This window comes from Phoca vitulina, unplaced genomic scaffold (genome assembly GCF_004348235.1).
Source record: "Phoca vitulina isolate PV1807 unplaced genomic scaffold, GSC_HSeal_1.0 scaffold5, whole genome shotgun sequence".
In the NCBI taxonomy this organism is placed as follows: Eukaryota; Metazoa; Chordata; class Mammalia; order Carnivora; family Phocidae; genus Phoca; species Phoca vitulina.
The window spans coordinates 3,805,854-3,823,259 of NW_022589708.1; the positions used below are offsets into that span (position 1 = coordinate 3,805,854).

The 17,406-nt window shown below is 42.5% G+C and overlaps 1 protein-coding gene across 2 annotated transcripts in view; it reads right to left on the reverse strand.

Moving 5' to 3' along the window:
• MYO16 (myosin XVI) overlaps positions 1 to 17,406 on the reverse strand; it is a 574,777-nt gene that overhangs the window by 204,771 nt on the left and 352,600 nt on the right. For both annotated transcript variants that reach the window (XM_032402627.1, XM_032402626.1), the window contains exons 17-20: positions 6,756 to 6,867; positions 3,551 to 3,668; positions 2,670 to 2,741; positions 135 to 276 (exon numbers count right to left, since the gene is read on the reverse strand). In XM_032402627.1, coding sequence (XP_032258518.1) covers positions 135 to 276; positions 2,670 to 2,741; positions 3,551 to 3,668; positions 6,756 to 6,867 — 444 coding nt within the window. The remainder of the gene's footprint in view (positions 1 to 134; positions 277 to 2,669; positions 2,742 to 3,550; positions 3,669 to 6,755; positions 6,868 to 17,406) is intronic.

Sequence of the window (17,406 nt, forward strand, 5' to 3'; positions counted from 1 at the left end):
CTTGTTAAAATGAGATGTTTACACGATAGTGTAACTTACATGTCGCATTGGATTACAAAGCACCTGCAGGAGGGGAGCCCTTTAAGTTGGCTACTGCAGGAATAACTCTGCAGACCAGTGTCCACAAGTCCTACCTGCTGTGCTCATCTTGACTGTGGAGGCAGCAGTTCATGGTATTCACCAAGAAGCTAAACAAACGCCCAAACAGGGACTTGGCCAAGAGATCCCGGTAAAATTCAGCCATCTCCACAGTATGTCGCCGTATGATGGTGTCCCCTGGAACAGCAGAAAGGAGAGGAGGTAGAACAAGGTTTCCCTCACAGAGAACAACACCGCGCACATCCATTTCATCCCTCACACATTCCCCTACACCAAAAGATGTTAAAACTATGCAACAAGGCTGACAAATGAGGTCTCTGCCAGTTATTACTTAAAATGTTTCCCAAAGTGAGGGCCATGTACCCTGCAGTCTTATTTGTTACCAACACAGCACAGCTTTGGATCTCGAGGCAGGCTGTATGATTTCCTTTCCGTTAGGGAACCAACTGTGGGCGGGGCCTTCTTAACAAGCTTTCCGATAACCGCTCACTGGCTTGAATATGAATTGTCCCCAGGGCCTTTGGAAACCTGGCCATCTGGAAAATCAGTCATATTTCAAATATTTTCAAAGACATGGTCCAGCTAACCAAAATGTGAGTGTGGAGTTTGGGAACGGGTTGGGGCCTTCGGGTAGAAATGTTTATTTCATTCTCTAAGAGACGGTGATTGAAATCTTGAGTGATAGGGTTTTTAAAAAAGACTCGAGAAAAAAAACAAAAAAAAAAAAAAAAAAACCAAAAAAACAAAACAGGTGAGGATGATTTGGAGCTGAGCCTGTGATAGCTTTGACGCTAGAGACAGAGAGGAGGAGGGAGTCTAACACTCATACCGTGTGGCCATGGCCAGTGGGCCAACCTGGGACACGCGGCCGAGCAGGGGGTTAAGTAATAGGATGATGACCGTGTGAAATAACAGCTGAGTGAGCTGTTGGTCAGTGGAGGAGAACTTCTTCTGAGATAGGCAGAGATAAAAGAAAAAAAAAAAAACAGCAGGTAAGGAAGACTCAGAGACCTACAAGTTCAAGGCCATCGAGATCAACAAACAAGGTGGCCGTGAAAGCAGGTGCCATTTATGACATTATAGAATTAAGGTCTCCAGAGTCAACATGATTGAGGGTGTTGATGGGTCACCAACATAGTGGGCGAGTAAGGACACAAGGACGGTGTAAGCAGAAAAATGTGTGTATAGTAAATTCTAGATATTAATGGTGAGTTCAAGTTTTCTTTAAGAAGTCATGAGATACGATGATTTTGGAGAAGTTCAAGAAACAATATAATTAGATGCAAGGGCTGGTGGGAAAATGGCTCAGAAAAAAGTATAAAAGTGAGGTGGGCCCGAATAAGAAAGGGCGTGCGTGCTGGGCTATCCTAAAGGGATGAGGTTTACTCGGAAAGAACTGGGAGCATCTTTGAAAGGCTGTAGTCCACGGATGAAAATCACATTTACAGAATATGATTCAGCAAGACTATTCTTGAGGCAGTGGGGAAGGGAGACGATAGGAGATAAAAGATTAAAGAGGATGTTGTTCCCTGCTCTAGGGAAGGAATGACATCTTAAGGCAGTGGGCGGAAATGAAGAGAAGGTAGTGAGAATGAGAGCGATTTGTGGAGTAGAGCTGACTTGCGTCTGGTCTACTCAGTGGAGAAAGAGGAGGAAAAGGCATCAAAATGACTTTTGCACAGCTGACTGGATGATGGCGAGATTCATAAAGTTCCGGAATATGGAAGGGAACCCTCTAGAGCTAGGAGGCAGAAAGGATAAGCCACGTACCTAAACATCCGCAAGTAGGTTCAAGAGGAGCAACAGGTAAGGACAGTGGTGATTTCGAGAAAAAAGATCAGAGGGATGGTGAGTCCTCAAACTTTCACTAAGAGGAAGGTTGGTAGGGCACCGATTTCCAGGGAGCAACCGAGGTGCATGTGGGAAAACCACTCTCCTCGCCCACTGCACAGAGAGAAACGCGCATGGCATGTGGAGAGTCATGGCGGGAGTCAGACAGCATTCGATTCTAGTTCCAAACACGCCTTTGCTAGTGGTTTGATGTGCAAAGTTACTTAGTCTCCTTGAATCTAAGTTTTCTCATCTGTTAAAAAGAAAAAGTGATGCCCACTTCATAGCGATTGGTGAGAATGTTAAAATTCCAGCATTCATAGCACTTGGCACAGTGCCCGTCAGCTCCTAAGTGCCCAGTAAATGGCAGCTCTTCTTCTGACTTATGCTGTAGAGGGAAGGGGATGCTCCTCATTGACGAGGGTGGCCTAGGCATACACAAATGGTTCCAATTATTTAGATGAATATGTCCTCTTGGATTGATGACTTGATTTGTCTAAAATGACTGATTAGCGAGAGAAGGTGACTAGTTCATCAAAACGGTCTCTCAAGAGCTTCAAGGGTTTCCAACACAGAGTCATATCAAGTGACCAGATGGGCTCATAATGCTTTTCTCATTTGGCATTCAGTTCATAGAAACAGTTACACGGGGTGGGGAAAGGAAGGTTGCATTTGCTCTCCATATCTCAGAGAAGACCACAAACTGCACAGAGGTAAACATCAGAGTATAGTAAACTTACCTTTAAAATACTGGATATCAGTTGTTAGAGCAGACACCAACTCATCAGTTGATACTTGTAACAATCCGGCCACTAAAATTAAAGCAGCATTGAAAACATAAGGTTAGTATATATTTTTGGATGGTGAGAACATTATACTTTATGGTTATTATTTACAAGTTTATGATATAGATCCATGAGGAACTGGGTGTATAACAGAACACTGACTACCGCTTTAATTATCAAAACAAACTAGAGAAACCGCTTCTAGTAATCACAACGCTAATGCCTGGTGGGGCCTCTGCCTGAAATCACTACCAGTCGTTTCCCTCCTTACCCTCAGAGACGGCCCTGGATGTTTTTCCCAGCCCCTGGTTAAATTACTTTGATATAAGGTGAAGATATGACTTTCACTGACAATCTGTGGCTTGAAGGTATTTTGAAAAAACTGGGGAGTGACTAACAAGGCAACTTCAAAGGGGAGAGAGAGGTTTTTGGCAAGACCTTTGAAGGAAAGTAATTATATTGTTTAAAATGTTTGGCTAATAACATGCCCCCAAAATACACTGGGCGGCAGGGGTGGGTGGGGGTGGAATAATATTTAGAACAACATAAATAAGCCCAAGAATGTGCCTAAGAATCGACCCCGTAAATGTGGGAAGCATGAGCACATCACGTACATACCGTTATTCATTCCCCAAACCATTTGTAAGAAAGAAGAACAAAGTGGATACGGGTCTTTTATTATTATGTTTATCATTATTAATATTATTTTACCACTCTGAATTCTACTCTGGAAGAAAGGGCTTCTTCCCCTGGCTTTTCTGTACTGTGTCTCCATCTACTGGCAGGTCTGCAAAACTGCACACTCACGAGGTTAATGAGAGATCTGTTCCACTGACCTTGTTCCAGCAACTGGAGGTCAGAGACAAACGCAGAGTTGGCCTCGGTCAGAGCAGTGAATCGAATGTCTCCAATGTGTAATATTGCTGCCAGGATCACAAACAGATTCTCTACTTCCTATCCGTTTTACAAAGACAGAAAATGAATAGAGTTGCTTAGAAGAAAGATGAAAAGACAAATCCTTTAAAAACCTAATAGCTTAAAAAAACTGACATGGACCCTGTTGGTGGGGCTGTGACTTCTCAGATCCTGCGTGTCTAGTAAGAGAACTACCCGTCTCCAGCTCGAAACCAAAATCGCGTTAGTGCACGTTTCCTCTAAATCAATGTCTCTGCTCCTTAAAAGAGGGTAAGGAAGTGATGCTCTGATATAAATGGACAGCTTCTAGATAAATCTCATACTGAAACAGGAATCACTGTGTCCTGATGGGTCGGACTGGCGGGCCATCGCCGGCGCGGTCAGATCGCACGCGTGCTCCCCGGACTGACGCGGGGCCACCCACCGAGGCTGCTTCCCGAGAGGCCACGGGCTCTGATGTCCATCTTCCCGTTATGTCCCTTCTGAGATAAACTGATGGTATGATTATCGGACTTCTCACTTCTGCTGGGAGATTCAGGAAGGCACGATAAAAGCATCTATGCCTAGATTAAAAAATGCTAATTGTTTTTTAAGGTATCTTAAGGAAAAGAGAAAGAAATGGATGTTGGCAAGAGCTATCTTTGAGCAGAAGGGAGAAGGAAATAAGAGAGTGTCTGCTGAAAGAAGAGATCTGAGAATCTGGAACTCTGCATAAAGAAAGAAATTAGGCCTTAAATTTGGTTTATGGACAGTCATTTTGTGGCGACAATGAAAAATCAAGAAAATCTGTAAGCTGAGAAACACACTTCTCTAGAACAAATATTTAGTATCGTGATATTGATAGTAACACTGGTTGAGGTCCACACTGGGCAAGTGACATAATCTTTTAAATTCTCATTTTCCTAATCGGTAATTTTGAAATAAAAAGCTGCTGCCTGTGACAATTTACTAAGAACAATTCGTATTTGCTTTATAAATACATAGGTGGAGTAATGTAGCCCTTAGGACCTCCATGAATCTCCTCTAGAACTGCTAGTTTTCACCACAAAGTATAACTCTATCATCTTTAAAATGAGGACACGGACAAGGACAGTCTCCAAGTAATTTTTAGGTATAATATCTAGGATTGTGGCATTACTTACAAATGGTTTTGGTGACCCACCAATCACAGGTTATGGTTTCAAATGTTATCGAATTATGCTGGTTTGAGTAACAGTTTACTCCTCACGCTCCCTGATAACTGCCTTCCCCCCTTTGTAATAAATCCCGTCCCGCCTCAGGAGGTTTCCCAGTGGTGCTCTGTGAGGTAGGGACTTCGGAGACATGGTCACAAAGACTGTTCTGACCTCAAGGATCTCAGAGTTTAGCGGTGGAGACAGAGTATGACCACTAGCCATACTACGAATTACGTGTGCTGAACACTATGCCCTGTGAGCAGAGAGTTGCTGTCCCGCGTGTGCGGAGAGTGAGCAATTGTCCCCCCACCCCACCCCCCACCATCCCTCTGGGCACAGGCGCCTTGATGAGCAAGTCTTCTTTGGGGGCCTCGCCAGCCCAGACATACCTGGGCATGATCCATCCCTCCTAAGTGCACTAAAATGTCCCCATACTCATCGCCCTAAAGCATCTCAGTGACACAATTACCTTCATGCCTTTTGTTAAAATGCACATATTTCTTTTACCAAAAAGGCTGTAGATTCTCTTATTAGCTACCTTAGGAGGAAAGCATATTTTGGTTACCCTGCCTTTGAGAATCAATCATGGATTTTTAAAGCCCTGTTTCCAAGCAACGGGTACTTTGGTAGAATGATTCCTTACCCATCTCTCTATCCCAGTTTCCTAGAAGGAAGCAGAAATTTTAGGCACAGAAGAAGGGGAAAAAAATAACAAGAAAAGTACAACAGTAGCAAATGCAAGGACAGAAAAGTGCAAATGGGTGGGAGTCACTAAAAGACAAAAATATAGAGATTGGATCATTAGAGAAAGAGAGAGAGAAAGAAAAAAACAAAAGACCATATGATTGTAGGTCCCTAGAATTCCCGTCTCCGAATGGGGTGAAGGTGAAGTGCCCAGAGCTATTTCATTTATATTCCCACATCTTGCTGTCCCGTGAGCTGTATCTATGTGGGCTAGGGGAAAAAATAAAAATAAAAACAAAGACCCAAATCCATCAACTTACTACAAGAAAAAGAAGGTATATAAATCTATGGCTAAATCTGGGTGGCTAAACTACGGGCATACCAAAGTTACCCCTGCAATCTCCTATTAACTGCCAATGAGGAATTGGCCATTAATTCAAAATGACACCAAACCAAATGAGGAGGGCACAGCCAATGTGTAAGGGGAAGAGGAATTTGAGGGGATGGTGGGGGGTCTCCAGGCTTATCTCATTTCAGATCTCTTGCCCACTAGACCTGTGCTGTCTGTTTCATTAACCACTGACCACACAAGGCTACTTAAATTTAAATTAATTAGAAGTAAGAAATTAAAAATTCATTTCCTTATTCACACGAGCCACATTTCAAGTGCCTGCTAGCCACACATGGACCTACCATATTGTGAAGCACAGATCCAGAACATTCCCATGAGTACAAAAATTTCTATTGTAGAGCAGTGGTTTAAACATTTTAAATTGTATTTTTCCGCTTCATGATGCCTGTGGGTATTTGGTAATTCTTTAAGAATAAAAAAAAGCTTTATGTTGCAAAGAAAGATACCGTAATAAGTCATTAGGTTACTTTTCAAAGCGATTCTTGGCAGCAAACAGTTCCTTCAGATTTGCCAGTTTTCTTTGGAATTGGTCAATGCACAGTTCTTTAATCTGTTTGCTCACATGGTTCATTTGGGAACAGGTCTCCTTGACCACCCTCTTGAAAAGAGATGCCCCTCCTCTGGTCACTGTTTGTCTTCATAGGACCTGTGACCCCGGGCACACTGTTGTCTAACTCCCCCATGGGAACATAAACTCTAGGAGGCAGAGATTGAGGCTTATTCTCTGCTAAATCATGAGTATTCCCACCAATATCCGGAATACGATAGGGCCTCGGTAAATGTTTTTGAATGAATAACTTTTGTACATTAGTAGAAGGTTGGTTTTCTCAGTGAAATATTTATGGTATGACTCACCAAGTGACTGAAGCCAATTACATTCAGGGCTTGTTTCAAAATAGCGAATTTCTCCCTGTTCAGAGAATGCTCTGCTGTTGATACATCTTCTGGTAGGGTCTGGTTCAAATACCTGTGAGGACAGAAAGCACACAGCTTTATGGCTTGGCTTGTGGTCAAACTCCAGTGGTTACAAGTCACTTCCGCCATATTTGGTCCCCAGAATAATAGCAGTCACCTGGACATTGTGTACCCTGTGTTTACAAGGCTTTGATACATAATAGCACATGATGTTTCAGGAAGGAAAAAAAAAGTTCTTGTTGTACCAGAACCTATTTACCCTGTTTTACTTGGTTCTCACCTGAACTGTACCCTTCCTACCTAAAGGAGAAGGTCACAGATGTTCTATGTATTTCATATAGAAATCTGCTGGGTCCTAGCCTATGCTTTGTAATTAATACTTCTATTAAAGAATTTTAATTTAGAGTAATTTATTATTTCTTCTTGTCAATATCCTTTAATTATGTGGTAGTTGATTAATCTGTTGATTTATTCCTGTCATGCAACAATCACATAGGAATCACTTCCCAGACATAGAGTACTAGCAGCTGAGGATATAAAGATAAAAGGCTCATCCCAGGAAGCTCAGCACCAACAAAAGCGGTATATTGCTGTACTCAGGAAGGAGAGAGTATCATATACAATATACGGTAGAGTATGGAAGCAAAATAGCAGAGATGGACAAGAGGTGTTTGTAAGTATTCAGGGAGGGGACCAAACCCAGAATGGATGATGCAAAAAAGCCTGTGGGAGAGGAAGAGGCTTCCCATCCAAAGCGGACACTTGAATAAGAATTTTCCAAGCAAATCCAGGACTTCAGGGTTCTCCTGGAAGACTTAGCAACATGTACAAGGACACACAGCCTTGCCCATGCATGATGTATACAGGGACGCAGGTATGTGGGCAAAATTGGAGTCTGTGGTGAGAGAAGCAGAACTCAATGAGGCTGGAGATGTCGTCAGAGGTTTGTCTCTCTTGCTAAAGAGCTTCCATTATCTCTTAGAAATGATAGGCAGTCCTAAGGTCTTGAAACAAAGAAAGGGCAGGATCAGAGTGGTGTGTGAAAAAGAGTATTCTGATAGTCCAGTGAAAGATAACCTGGAACGGGCAGCGCTACTAAGGACTTGGTGACCAGTGAGACCAGTGGTGGTGAAGAAAAGAGGAGGGACAGAGGTGTCGTGGAGGCAGACCTGGCTGGATGAGGGGACTGACTGGATAGAGAGGAAGGAGAAGGGCGAGGCATTAATGATGCTTTCCAAGATGACATCTTGGGAAACAGGATGCAGAGTGGGCTCATTCAACCAGAGCGTTCTCAAAACGAGGGGGTATGTTGTTGAGAGAGAAAGTCTTCTCTTTTGTATTAGTCATGTTGACTTTGACCTACTCATTGAAGTTCGAGGAGAATTCCAAAAAATAATTGGCTGGAAGGACCTGAAATTCAGAAAAGCCTAGAAAACAAGATCTGGAAGTCATCAACGTGCAGATGACGAAAACCATGTGACTGGGTGAGCTCACCCCAAAGAAGACGCTAACGTTTTAGGGATGAAGAAAGAACTGAATGTTCGGGAAGGGAGGAGGAAAATCGTAATAAGCCAGTCATCAAAACAAAAGGCTAACATTTTTTAAGACTGATGGATGGGGACAGAAAAGAAACGAGAGAAACAAGGAAATGCGTGGTGTTGTGGGGAGGACACAGACCACAGTCGGCGCTGTGCAGGTGGGGCTGGGAGCCCATCTCCTCCCTCGGTCCCAGCTCCGAAGCATACAAGTGACACAGTCTAGCCTCTGGGGTGGGGGCCGGGAGGGCCTTCGGAATGGCTATGTGCTAAGTTGGAAGCACACAGAGCCCGGATAAAAGGCTGACAGAAAGGGAGCTGTGGGGGTTTTGAGGAGGGAAGAGGGTTTGGGACGGGTTACCGTGGAGGGTGTACCTCGCCCTGCGGAGGGGCTTCTCCGACCTGCCGGGTAAGGTGATAGATACGGTCCGGAGGCGGCTAGCATCTCAGAGCAGCCCCTCTGAGGCTTCAGTGCTTCTAGGAGTTAGAAGTTGGATTATGAGTTGGGATGGGCAATGGAACCAAAGGAAAAGGTCAAGGGCAGCAATATCAGTGAGAACCTGGGTTATGGTGGTCAGTCATTTTGCCTAAAATTTACAAAATTTTAGCGACTCAAAAGTCTTAAAGATAGGAAATTGCAACCTCTCTCAAGTCCCCTGGTTCCCACAGCAGCTTTCCCAACTCCCTGATGCCATCTTTTCTTTCCCACTTACTAGTTGCCCATTGCCTAGGTCCGTATCCCATCAAAAGACGTCACCAAGAATCTCTTGCAAAGAACAAGGGGCTCCCGTGAATATTACAGAGTCAAACGGGCAAAATACCACAGTTTCTTTTAAAATAATAAAAAGTAATCAATTATGATGCCCTTAATTGATGGGCCATTTTAAATATTTCAGCGTCCCCACCCCCCATGTCTTGTGTCCTTACAGTAGAGAATTTCCAGCAGCTATGACCTGCTGCGTGGAGCCGTGAGAACAGGCATTTTCGCTTCCATTACATTCTGGATGGAGGAAGCCATGTGAAATTAACCCTGGTTGTTAAGTATGAAATGGTCCGGGAGAAACCCCATCACAATCGAGGCTTTCAGAGGACAGTTTGCCTGATGGAGGAACGATGCTTGAAGATGGGTTGTATTTTTCTTTGTGGCCAGAAAACTTGTTGGCATGAAAATGACCTCCCCCCAAAAAACAGAACTCAGTGTCTTCTATATAAATTTAAATTTTCTCCCACTATTCAATAGCATCTAGAATGATCACTAGAAGTAGAGTTCTTCGCTATCCATAAAACTATATCTTAAGATGGAAAGGTTAGTATCAGAAAAAAAAATTTAAAGTTTATTTTTTGGAGATTAAAAGTACTCACTTTCCCTTTGACATTATTTATTAATGAAACCACACACAAGGACAGGGAAATACTTGAAAAATATGCCCAGAAAATATTACAACCAAGAATCTGGAGACTTAGAGTCAAGTCCGATTTGACCCTTTTGGACAACATTTTAAACCTTTATTTTCTTATCTGTAAAATGGAGTGTAAGTAGATTAAAAATTGACTAAAAAATTCTCCACTTGTAGTTCATGATGATTTCATGAGAATCAAATAAGATATTGTGTGTGGTATGGTTTCTACACTCAGACTGCAATGCACATGTAGAGTATGTTTCCTGGAAATAGTGTATCTTACACGTATGGGCAGCTTTTAGTCAGCGTGCTCTGTCATTAATGAAGCTTTTAATCATATAAATAACCAATTCAAATCAAGGAACATTTTGAGAAATTATAACAAATGTTATTGACAACACAGAATATTTTAAACTATAAAATATGTTTTTCTGTTCTTCCACAGATAAAATAGATGAAAGGAATAGAGATCATGGTTCTCACTTCTTGATTTTTTCGTGATAAATTGAGTAGAATGCAATGTTAATGACCGCATGTGCAATATTACCATGGTATTTCCAGATGTTTCTAACACCTGGAAGTAGCTCATGATGGTGGTGGGTTATGGGTTACAGACCCCCCTGTGGAAGTGATACTCCCCTGAGGTTTTCCCATCATCACAACACAGTGGCTGAAAACCACCCGAGATGAATCTGTGTAAGTGTTTCATCTGTTTCCAACTTGTCACCTAATAATTAGTGGTCCCACAATTCCCAGTACTGAAATCTCAGAATTAATGTGTTTTTTATCATCTCTTTGATGACTCAAAAGAGTACACTTACTACTCAAATAATCTTTTTTTCAAATCATCTCCTTCTCACTCAGATGTAACTTGGAACAGTAATGTTTGGCAACATACAGAAATCTCAGAGTCCAGTGTCAGAAGCATCAGAGATTGTCATTTGTTGAACCAAGAATCTTTGCTATTTTGTTTTGACAGGCTTGGCAAATCGAGGGAACGCTCCAGACGAAGCTTCTACCCCGGAGCAGAAGAGTAACTTGTGGGTTGTGTCATGTTAAAAACTGTAGTTGGATTAACACTGCTTGACTAATTCTACTCAAAGGGAAAGGCAGTGTGAACAAATCATTCTCGACTGTATTTTTCAGAAGCACTGCTTCAGTTCATCCTCACGTTGACCTTGAAGAGAGGACCTATCATTGCTCCCACTTAAGGTGTAAGGGAGCTGAAGTTTCTGGAATGCCTCCCAGCTGTAAGTGGTGACTAACACACACTGGGTCCAGAGCCCCCAGGGCTCCCTGAGCTCAGTTACAGGTTTCCGGCAGGGAAGACCAGTATTATGGCTGCACTGCAGGCCAGAAACAGAGCAGCTCCCAGCTCAGGGGAGCATCTGGGAAATGCTGCCGAGCGCATGCTGCCTCTGCGTAGGGGTCTACGCACTGTGGCGAGGCCTCCAGCGAAAGGCCCAGACACCTGTGAAGCATCTTTGATGTTATAATGGAATTCAGTGGTGGTGAAGATTAAGGGAAAACCACTGCATTGGATGGTGGGTTAAAGTAAGGAATTTGATGGTCTAGGTCAGAGAGACCCAAACATACATCTTACCCCAAAATTCCCACTACTAAGACAGGCTTAGCATGAGTGAGTAAAATCCTAAGGATTTAATGGTTGCGAAGACTAATCTGACCAAAGGCAATATGTGAATTTAGGCTACATTAATGGTAAATCTGTAGATATTGTCATTGTCATCATCCCATCATCATCATCAATATTAGTTTTTAATTGAGAATTTGCTATATAATAGTATTTTTACATAAATCCAAATACGCAGTAAGAACCTACAAGGAAGCAGGTTTCAATGCAGCATCAGAAAGTATTTTCTAATAAACAAACGTTCTGGACAGCCATGCATTGCTTTTAAGGTAGTAAGCTCCCTGTCATTAGCAGGTAAGCTGAGGCTCTACAGCCATTTAAATGGGTTTGCCGAAAGAGATTCAAGGATCAGAGATCAGGTTGCATTAGATGACCCGTACTGCTGCTGGATGGTGATATTCATGCTCTACACTACACCACTGTAGTAAACATTGTGTTACTTCACACCAAGAAATCTCAAAGTGTACAATTCAACTCTTTATGCTTACACTCCAGGCATGATGCGCAGACGGGCACATGCACTTGACGCACACGTGCATCTGACGCACACGTGCATGTGCCTAAGCAATATTTAACTTGAATTTATGAAATGTCATTAGTACATATTAAAACTCTGTAGTCATGACAACATATTTAGCTCTCAATAGGACTATGGATAATTCTATTTACAGTCCTATCAAGAAGCAAATAATTTGCACTGAAGTAAATTAAATGATGCAAAGTCAGAGATTTATTTCAATACAAATCTTGACTGAGTATAATTGCATGATGGTTCCTCTGTTCGATGGTGGAGGAAAAACGTGAAATGAGATATTCAGTGAGGAAGATGAGTATACCCTTATTTTTATCATGGATTATTTATTATATAACTCCATTGTCTGTGAAACAGATAAGGACAAGTTGATTTAGGAGGTCAATTCTATCAAAAAGTAGAAAATGAAGTTCTATGGTGGGAAAGTTATGTCCATCCTGATTTCTGGAAACAGTAGAAATATTCTACTAAAGAACAGATCTAAGTCCCCACTTTTTTCTGAAGACCCAGTGAAGAGCTTGCTGTTCTTCCTCTAAGAAAGTCAGTATTGACTAAATGTTCTTAGGTTTCATTAACAAAGGACAAAAACACGGGAAATTAGGGAGTCCAATTTTGTAGAAATTTTGATAACACTGCTATCAACTATATAAAGTTATATTTTTAAAGAGTGAAGATTCTTGATCATAAGTGTTGGCTGAATTGGTCACCACAAGGAGACTTGTTAAATATTGCTTCACAGCAGATCTTGTCTCTACCACTGTTCCTGTTCATTCCTTCTCTCCAAATGTTAAGCATGGTCAATCCTTCTTGAGACAAATTCTAGGAAATATCTTTCTCAGTTCCTAAATTAATGAATCACTCCAAAGCCCTAATAGATGTAAAATGTGTTACTTTTTTCCATTAAACGGGTATTTAATAGCAGGGGCAAATACATAGACTCAGGATACAGAATCAACCAACCCCCAGTCTTTATCTTCACAAAGCTCAGCATCCAGACCCCAGCACCATTGCACACTCTGTAACTTACATGATTGACTTTACTTTTTTAACCTTCCCTTGGATAACGCTGAATCATGAAGCTGTGCTATTTTCTCTCTCTCTCCATGGGTAAGTTTAAAAAGTTTCAGGAAACCAAAATGGAAAGACAGAGGAATAGATGGCAGATTGGAGGTACATTTCTTCTTTTTTTTTGTTCCATATTCTCCAATTTTCCAAGAACCAATGACTATTATGTATAACCAGAAAAAAAATCTCCATAAAACTATGAGTTTCAAGAAATAGGAGCATAATTCTATAGAGATTCATCCAGTGTGTTGTGTGTCTCAGTAATTTGCTTCATTTTATCGCTGAGTAGCATTCCCCAGTAGGAATATACCAGTTTGTCACACCACGTGGTCACTGGAGGAACATCCAGGTTGTTTCTAGTTTGGGACTATTATGAGTAAAGCTGCTACGAACATTCGCATGCAGGTTTTTGGGTAAATGGAAGTCTTTGTTTTTCTAGAATAAATGCCAAGGAGTGCAAGAGCTTGGTCATATGGCAGCTTTGCCTTTAGATTTATATAAAAAACTGTCAGTGGCATCACTCTGACAGGAGGGCTGGGAATTCAAGGTAGTGCTGATATGATCTGAATATCAAATACAAACAATGACTGTTTGCAAAAATCTCCACTGTGGGATTTCAAGGGCTTGTGTCCCCTCCGGGTGTCAGCAGCTCCTATCTCCCAGAGGTGCCAGGAACATTAAAATAACAGACGTGCAACTAGTAAATGAATACATTCTGGAGATGCAAGGCACAGCATAGTGATTACAGTCAACATAACTTAAAAACTTCACAGTTGCTAAGAGACTAGATGTTCATTGTTCTCACCATAAAAAAGAAATAATAATTATGTGACAGGATAGAGGTATTACAATATATATATATGTATGTATCGAACCAACACGTCGTACACCTTAAACTTAACACAATGTTGTATGTCAATTATATCTCAACATAAAATTAATTAACGAACAAACAAATATCAGCTTCCCAGCCTGTACTCGCTGGGCAGCACCACTCACCAGACCCAAACCAACTCTGTGCCCAGGACACACTGGGAAGGAAGGGCTCGAACACAAATAAAAGATATTACTAATTAAAGCCTCGTGCATGGCCCATTCACCAAGTCAGAAGCTCACCGACTGTGAACATGATGAATCTCTCAGGGTTTTATCTGCCCCTTATAAATACAAAAGAACAATGTCTTCTCTGTTGTGGGCAGAGCTGCCTTCGACTTGGGGATGTTTAATATGAAAACAGAAACCAGATAAGGCAAAAGCAAAAAGTTGGCATCAACAGTTGGCACTGTTTACTAGTTTACCGATGAAGGTGGTAAACTACCCCTTCTTGCCCACCCACCCCCCACTTTGCTCCTAAAAAGGAAATTCTTTTCTTTATTGTTTTTAAAGTCTCTGGAAAGTATTAACGAATTTTAAATCCCCCCAAACTGGATATGAATAAGGTTTTTATTAACCACAGGTTCGGATACATAAATCTCCACCAATGAAAATATTAATATATTAGCCGCAAACTGTTTTGTTTGGAAAGAGGAAACCCTGCCAGTGGTCCTCAGGAAAAAAACAGAATCCATTTAATAAATTATGCATTCAGAAAGACTTTGGGTCTTGTGACATTCCCAGAATAGTTTGTCCATATTTTTCTCATCAGTCAGAATATTTCTTCAAAACATCTGGTGAAACAAATTCTAAACTCTTACCATCTTTTAAATAGTGAGTGCTTACGGTCAACTAACTGGTTTCTTCAAAACGTCTAATTCCAAGAGCTGGGGGTGGAGGCCCAAGGACGCAGTGGCTGCATCTTGCACAAAGACTGAGGGCAAGTGTCTGGGGGGCCCGAACCCCGGTCTGCAACCAGGCCCCGAACCTTGTGTCCAGCATGGGCCCCCTTCTGCCAGAGGAAGGGGCACCTTCCCTTTTCTTTTCACAGAGGCACTCCCAGAGAACTGTCAATATTTAAATGAATGAAATGTGGTGGGGGAGAGAAATTATTGCTCAGAATGGGTGGCTTGGTCTGGCTTTCATGCACCTGTTTAACAAGCCCCGGCCAGAGGGGCTGCATCTGCAGGGGTAGAGGAGGGGTCCGTAATGACTCATACCGAGTCACCCCGAGGCTGGCCCCAGCTCTGTGCACAGGGAGAGGCGGTACGCAGTATATATATAAATATATAAATATGCTCCAGGCAAGGTTGAACAGGTACCGAAATCCTCCTCGGGGAGGATCGTTATGAAAAAGCGTTGTGGGGGCGCCTGGGTGGCTCAGTCATTAAGTGTCTGCCTTCGTCTTGGGTCATGGTCCCAGGGTCCTGGGATCAAGCCCCATGTCGGGCTCCCTGCTCGGCGGGAAGCCTGCTTCCCCCTTTCCCACTCCCCCTGCTTGTGTTCCCTCTCTCACTGTGTCTCTCTGTCAAATAAATAATTAAAATCTTAAAAAAAAAAAGAAAAAAAAAAAGAAAAAGCGTTGTGCAAGATCATGTCCATAATGCTGTTGTGAAGGATGAACCTCCTCATCCCCTTGTGTTTTAAATCCTGGGGCAGGCACCTACACTGAAACTCTTGTAATATATAAATACGACAGAAAATGTGATGCAGACGCAGGACCATCTACCAGCATCTACGCTGGGGAGCATGCTGTGTCCTGCTCTCCTCTGGGACCTGCCCATGAACTCGTGGACTCACACCAAGTGTTTCTGCAGTGCTAACCCTGAAAAAGCACCTTGCAGACTGTAACCCACCTCTTCCAACTCGGTTATCCTCAAAGGGACTTCTACTTTCGTGTCAAATGAATTATTTCTATCACCTGCCCGACTTTACTCTTTCAGTCGGACCGATTAGAACATTCACAGCATCTACACTTCTTTCTCTTCTGACACTGTGTGGAATGTCCCCTAACTGGGTCGATTCTTCATGCACCGTGAATCTAAGAGGTAGACCTTCCTCCATGTTCCCCGCAGCCTCTAGCATCTCAGCGGACACCCAGGGACTGTGGTATTTGGTCTCCATCGGTTCAAATCCCCCGGAGCACGGCAGGTGCCTGGTCTCCCGGAACCCATTCCTGCTCACCTCCAATCTAGTTTCTGCATGAAAGGCAAAGTTCTCTTTTTGGAATGGAAATTTAGGGAACTCACTTCCAGGTCAAAACCCTTAAATCCTGACTCCCCAGTGTGGCTCATCAAAGGCCCGCATGATCAGGTGCCATATGTTCTGTTCCTCTAGCCTCTCCGTGTCCTCTGAGCTCATACACGGAACTTACCTTGGTCCCTCAGACAGACCTCATTCTTGTCCACCTCTGGGCCCTCACTCATCCTGCTTTCTCCACTGGGAACATAACCCACACATACCCAAGCCCCACAGAACATTCTGGATAAGTTCCATTGTTCTCGGCAGCCCACTTTCTCCAGGAAGTCTTGTTGGTTTGGATGTCCTTTGTACGAACTCCCCAAAACAGTGAATTTCCTCCATAATAGTGCTTTATCAGACTCTATGCAAATTGCCTGGACGTGGGTCCCCATGAAAAAGCAAGGCCAGCCTTGCGAAGTAGCTGTCATTCTGGATTGAAGAAAATGACTGTATGCACAGCCTCTATCAGATTAATCTTCCCAAACCGTACTGCCATCATGTCAGTGTTCGACTCATAAACATTTCGCCTACATCATAAATTCTCTTCCATGTTTTCCAAGACTCCTCACAACATGGCTCTTCCCCATCAGACTCTTCTTATTTTGTTGTACTTTGCACACACCTTCTCCCTCCCCCCTGCAGTTGGCCACCATGTGACTTAATATTGACCTACCCTGCTCTTTGCCACTTTCTCACCAGGATTCTCTTCCTGACCAGCCAGATGTAGGCACCAGGCCAGAAGAAGCTCTCCTGTCTCCAGCTTGTGGACCGCAGATCTTGGGGCTTCTCAGCCACCATAATCATGTGAGCCAATTCTGTATATGTACATGTATATTTCTATCTGTATCTGTGTATCCATATCCATATCCCTCCTACTGGTTTTCTCCGGAGAATCCTAACGAATACACTCTCCTTCCTCCACTTTATTTATTTACACATTTAATAGTTCTTATTTAATATATAGGAATTAAATGTCACCCATGTGACTGTTTTTAGAAAGAGAGCATGTCTTAAAGTTTCTCATGGGTTCTCGCAAAATCTAAGTCATTAATGATAGGTTTTACAAACACCTGAAAGCTTCCACATGTATCTCAAAGTTTCCATATATACCTAGTCAGTTCCTGGTAGGTTCTCAATATACCAGGAAGGGGCTAAATGTAGCTGGTTGATTTATAAGTAGTGAGCACAAGCTCTACCCTTTTCCTTTGGCCAAAGATTGGCAAAACTAGATGAAAAATCCGTGTCATAAAAATCAATTCTTTTGCCAAAGTAAACGATAACCCATAAACACTAG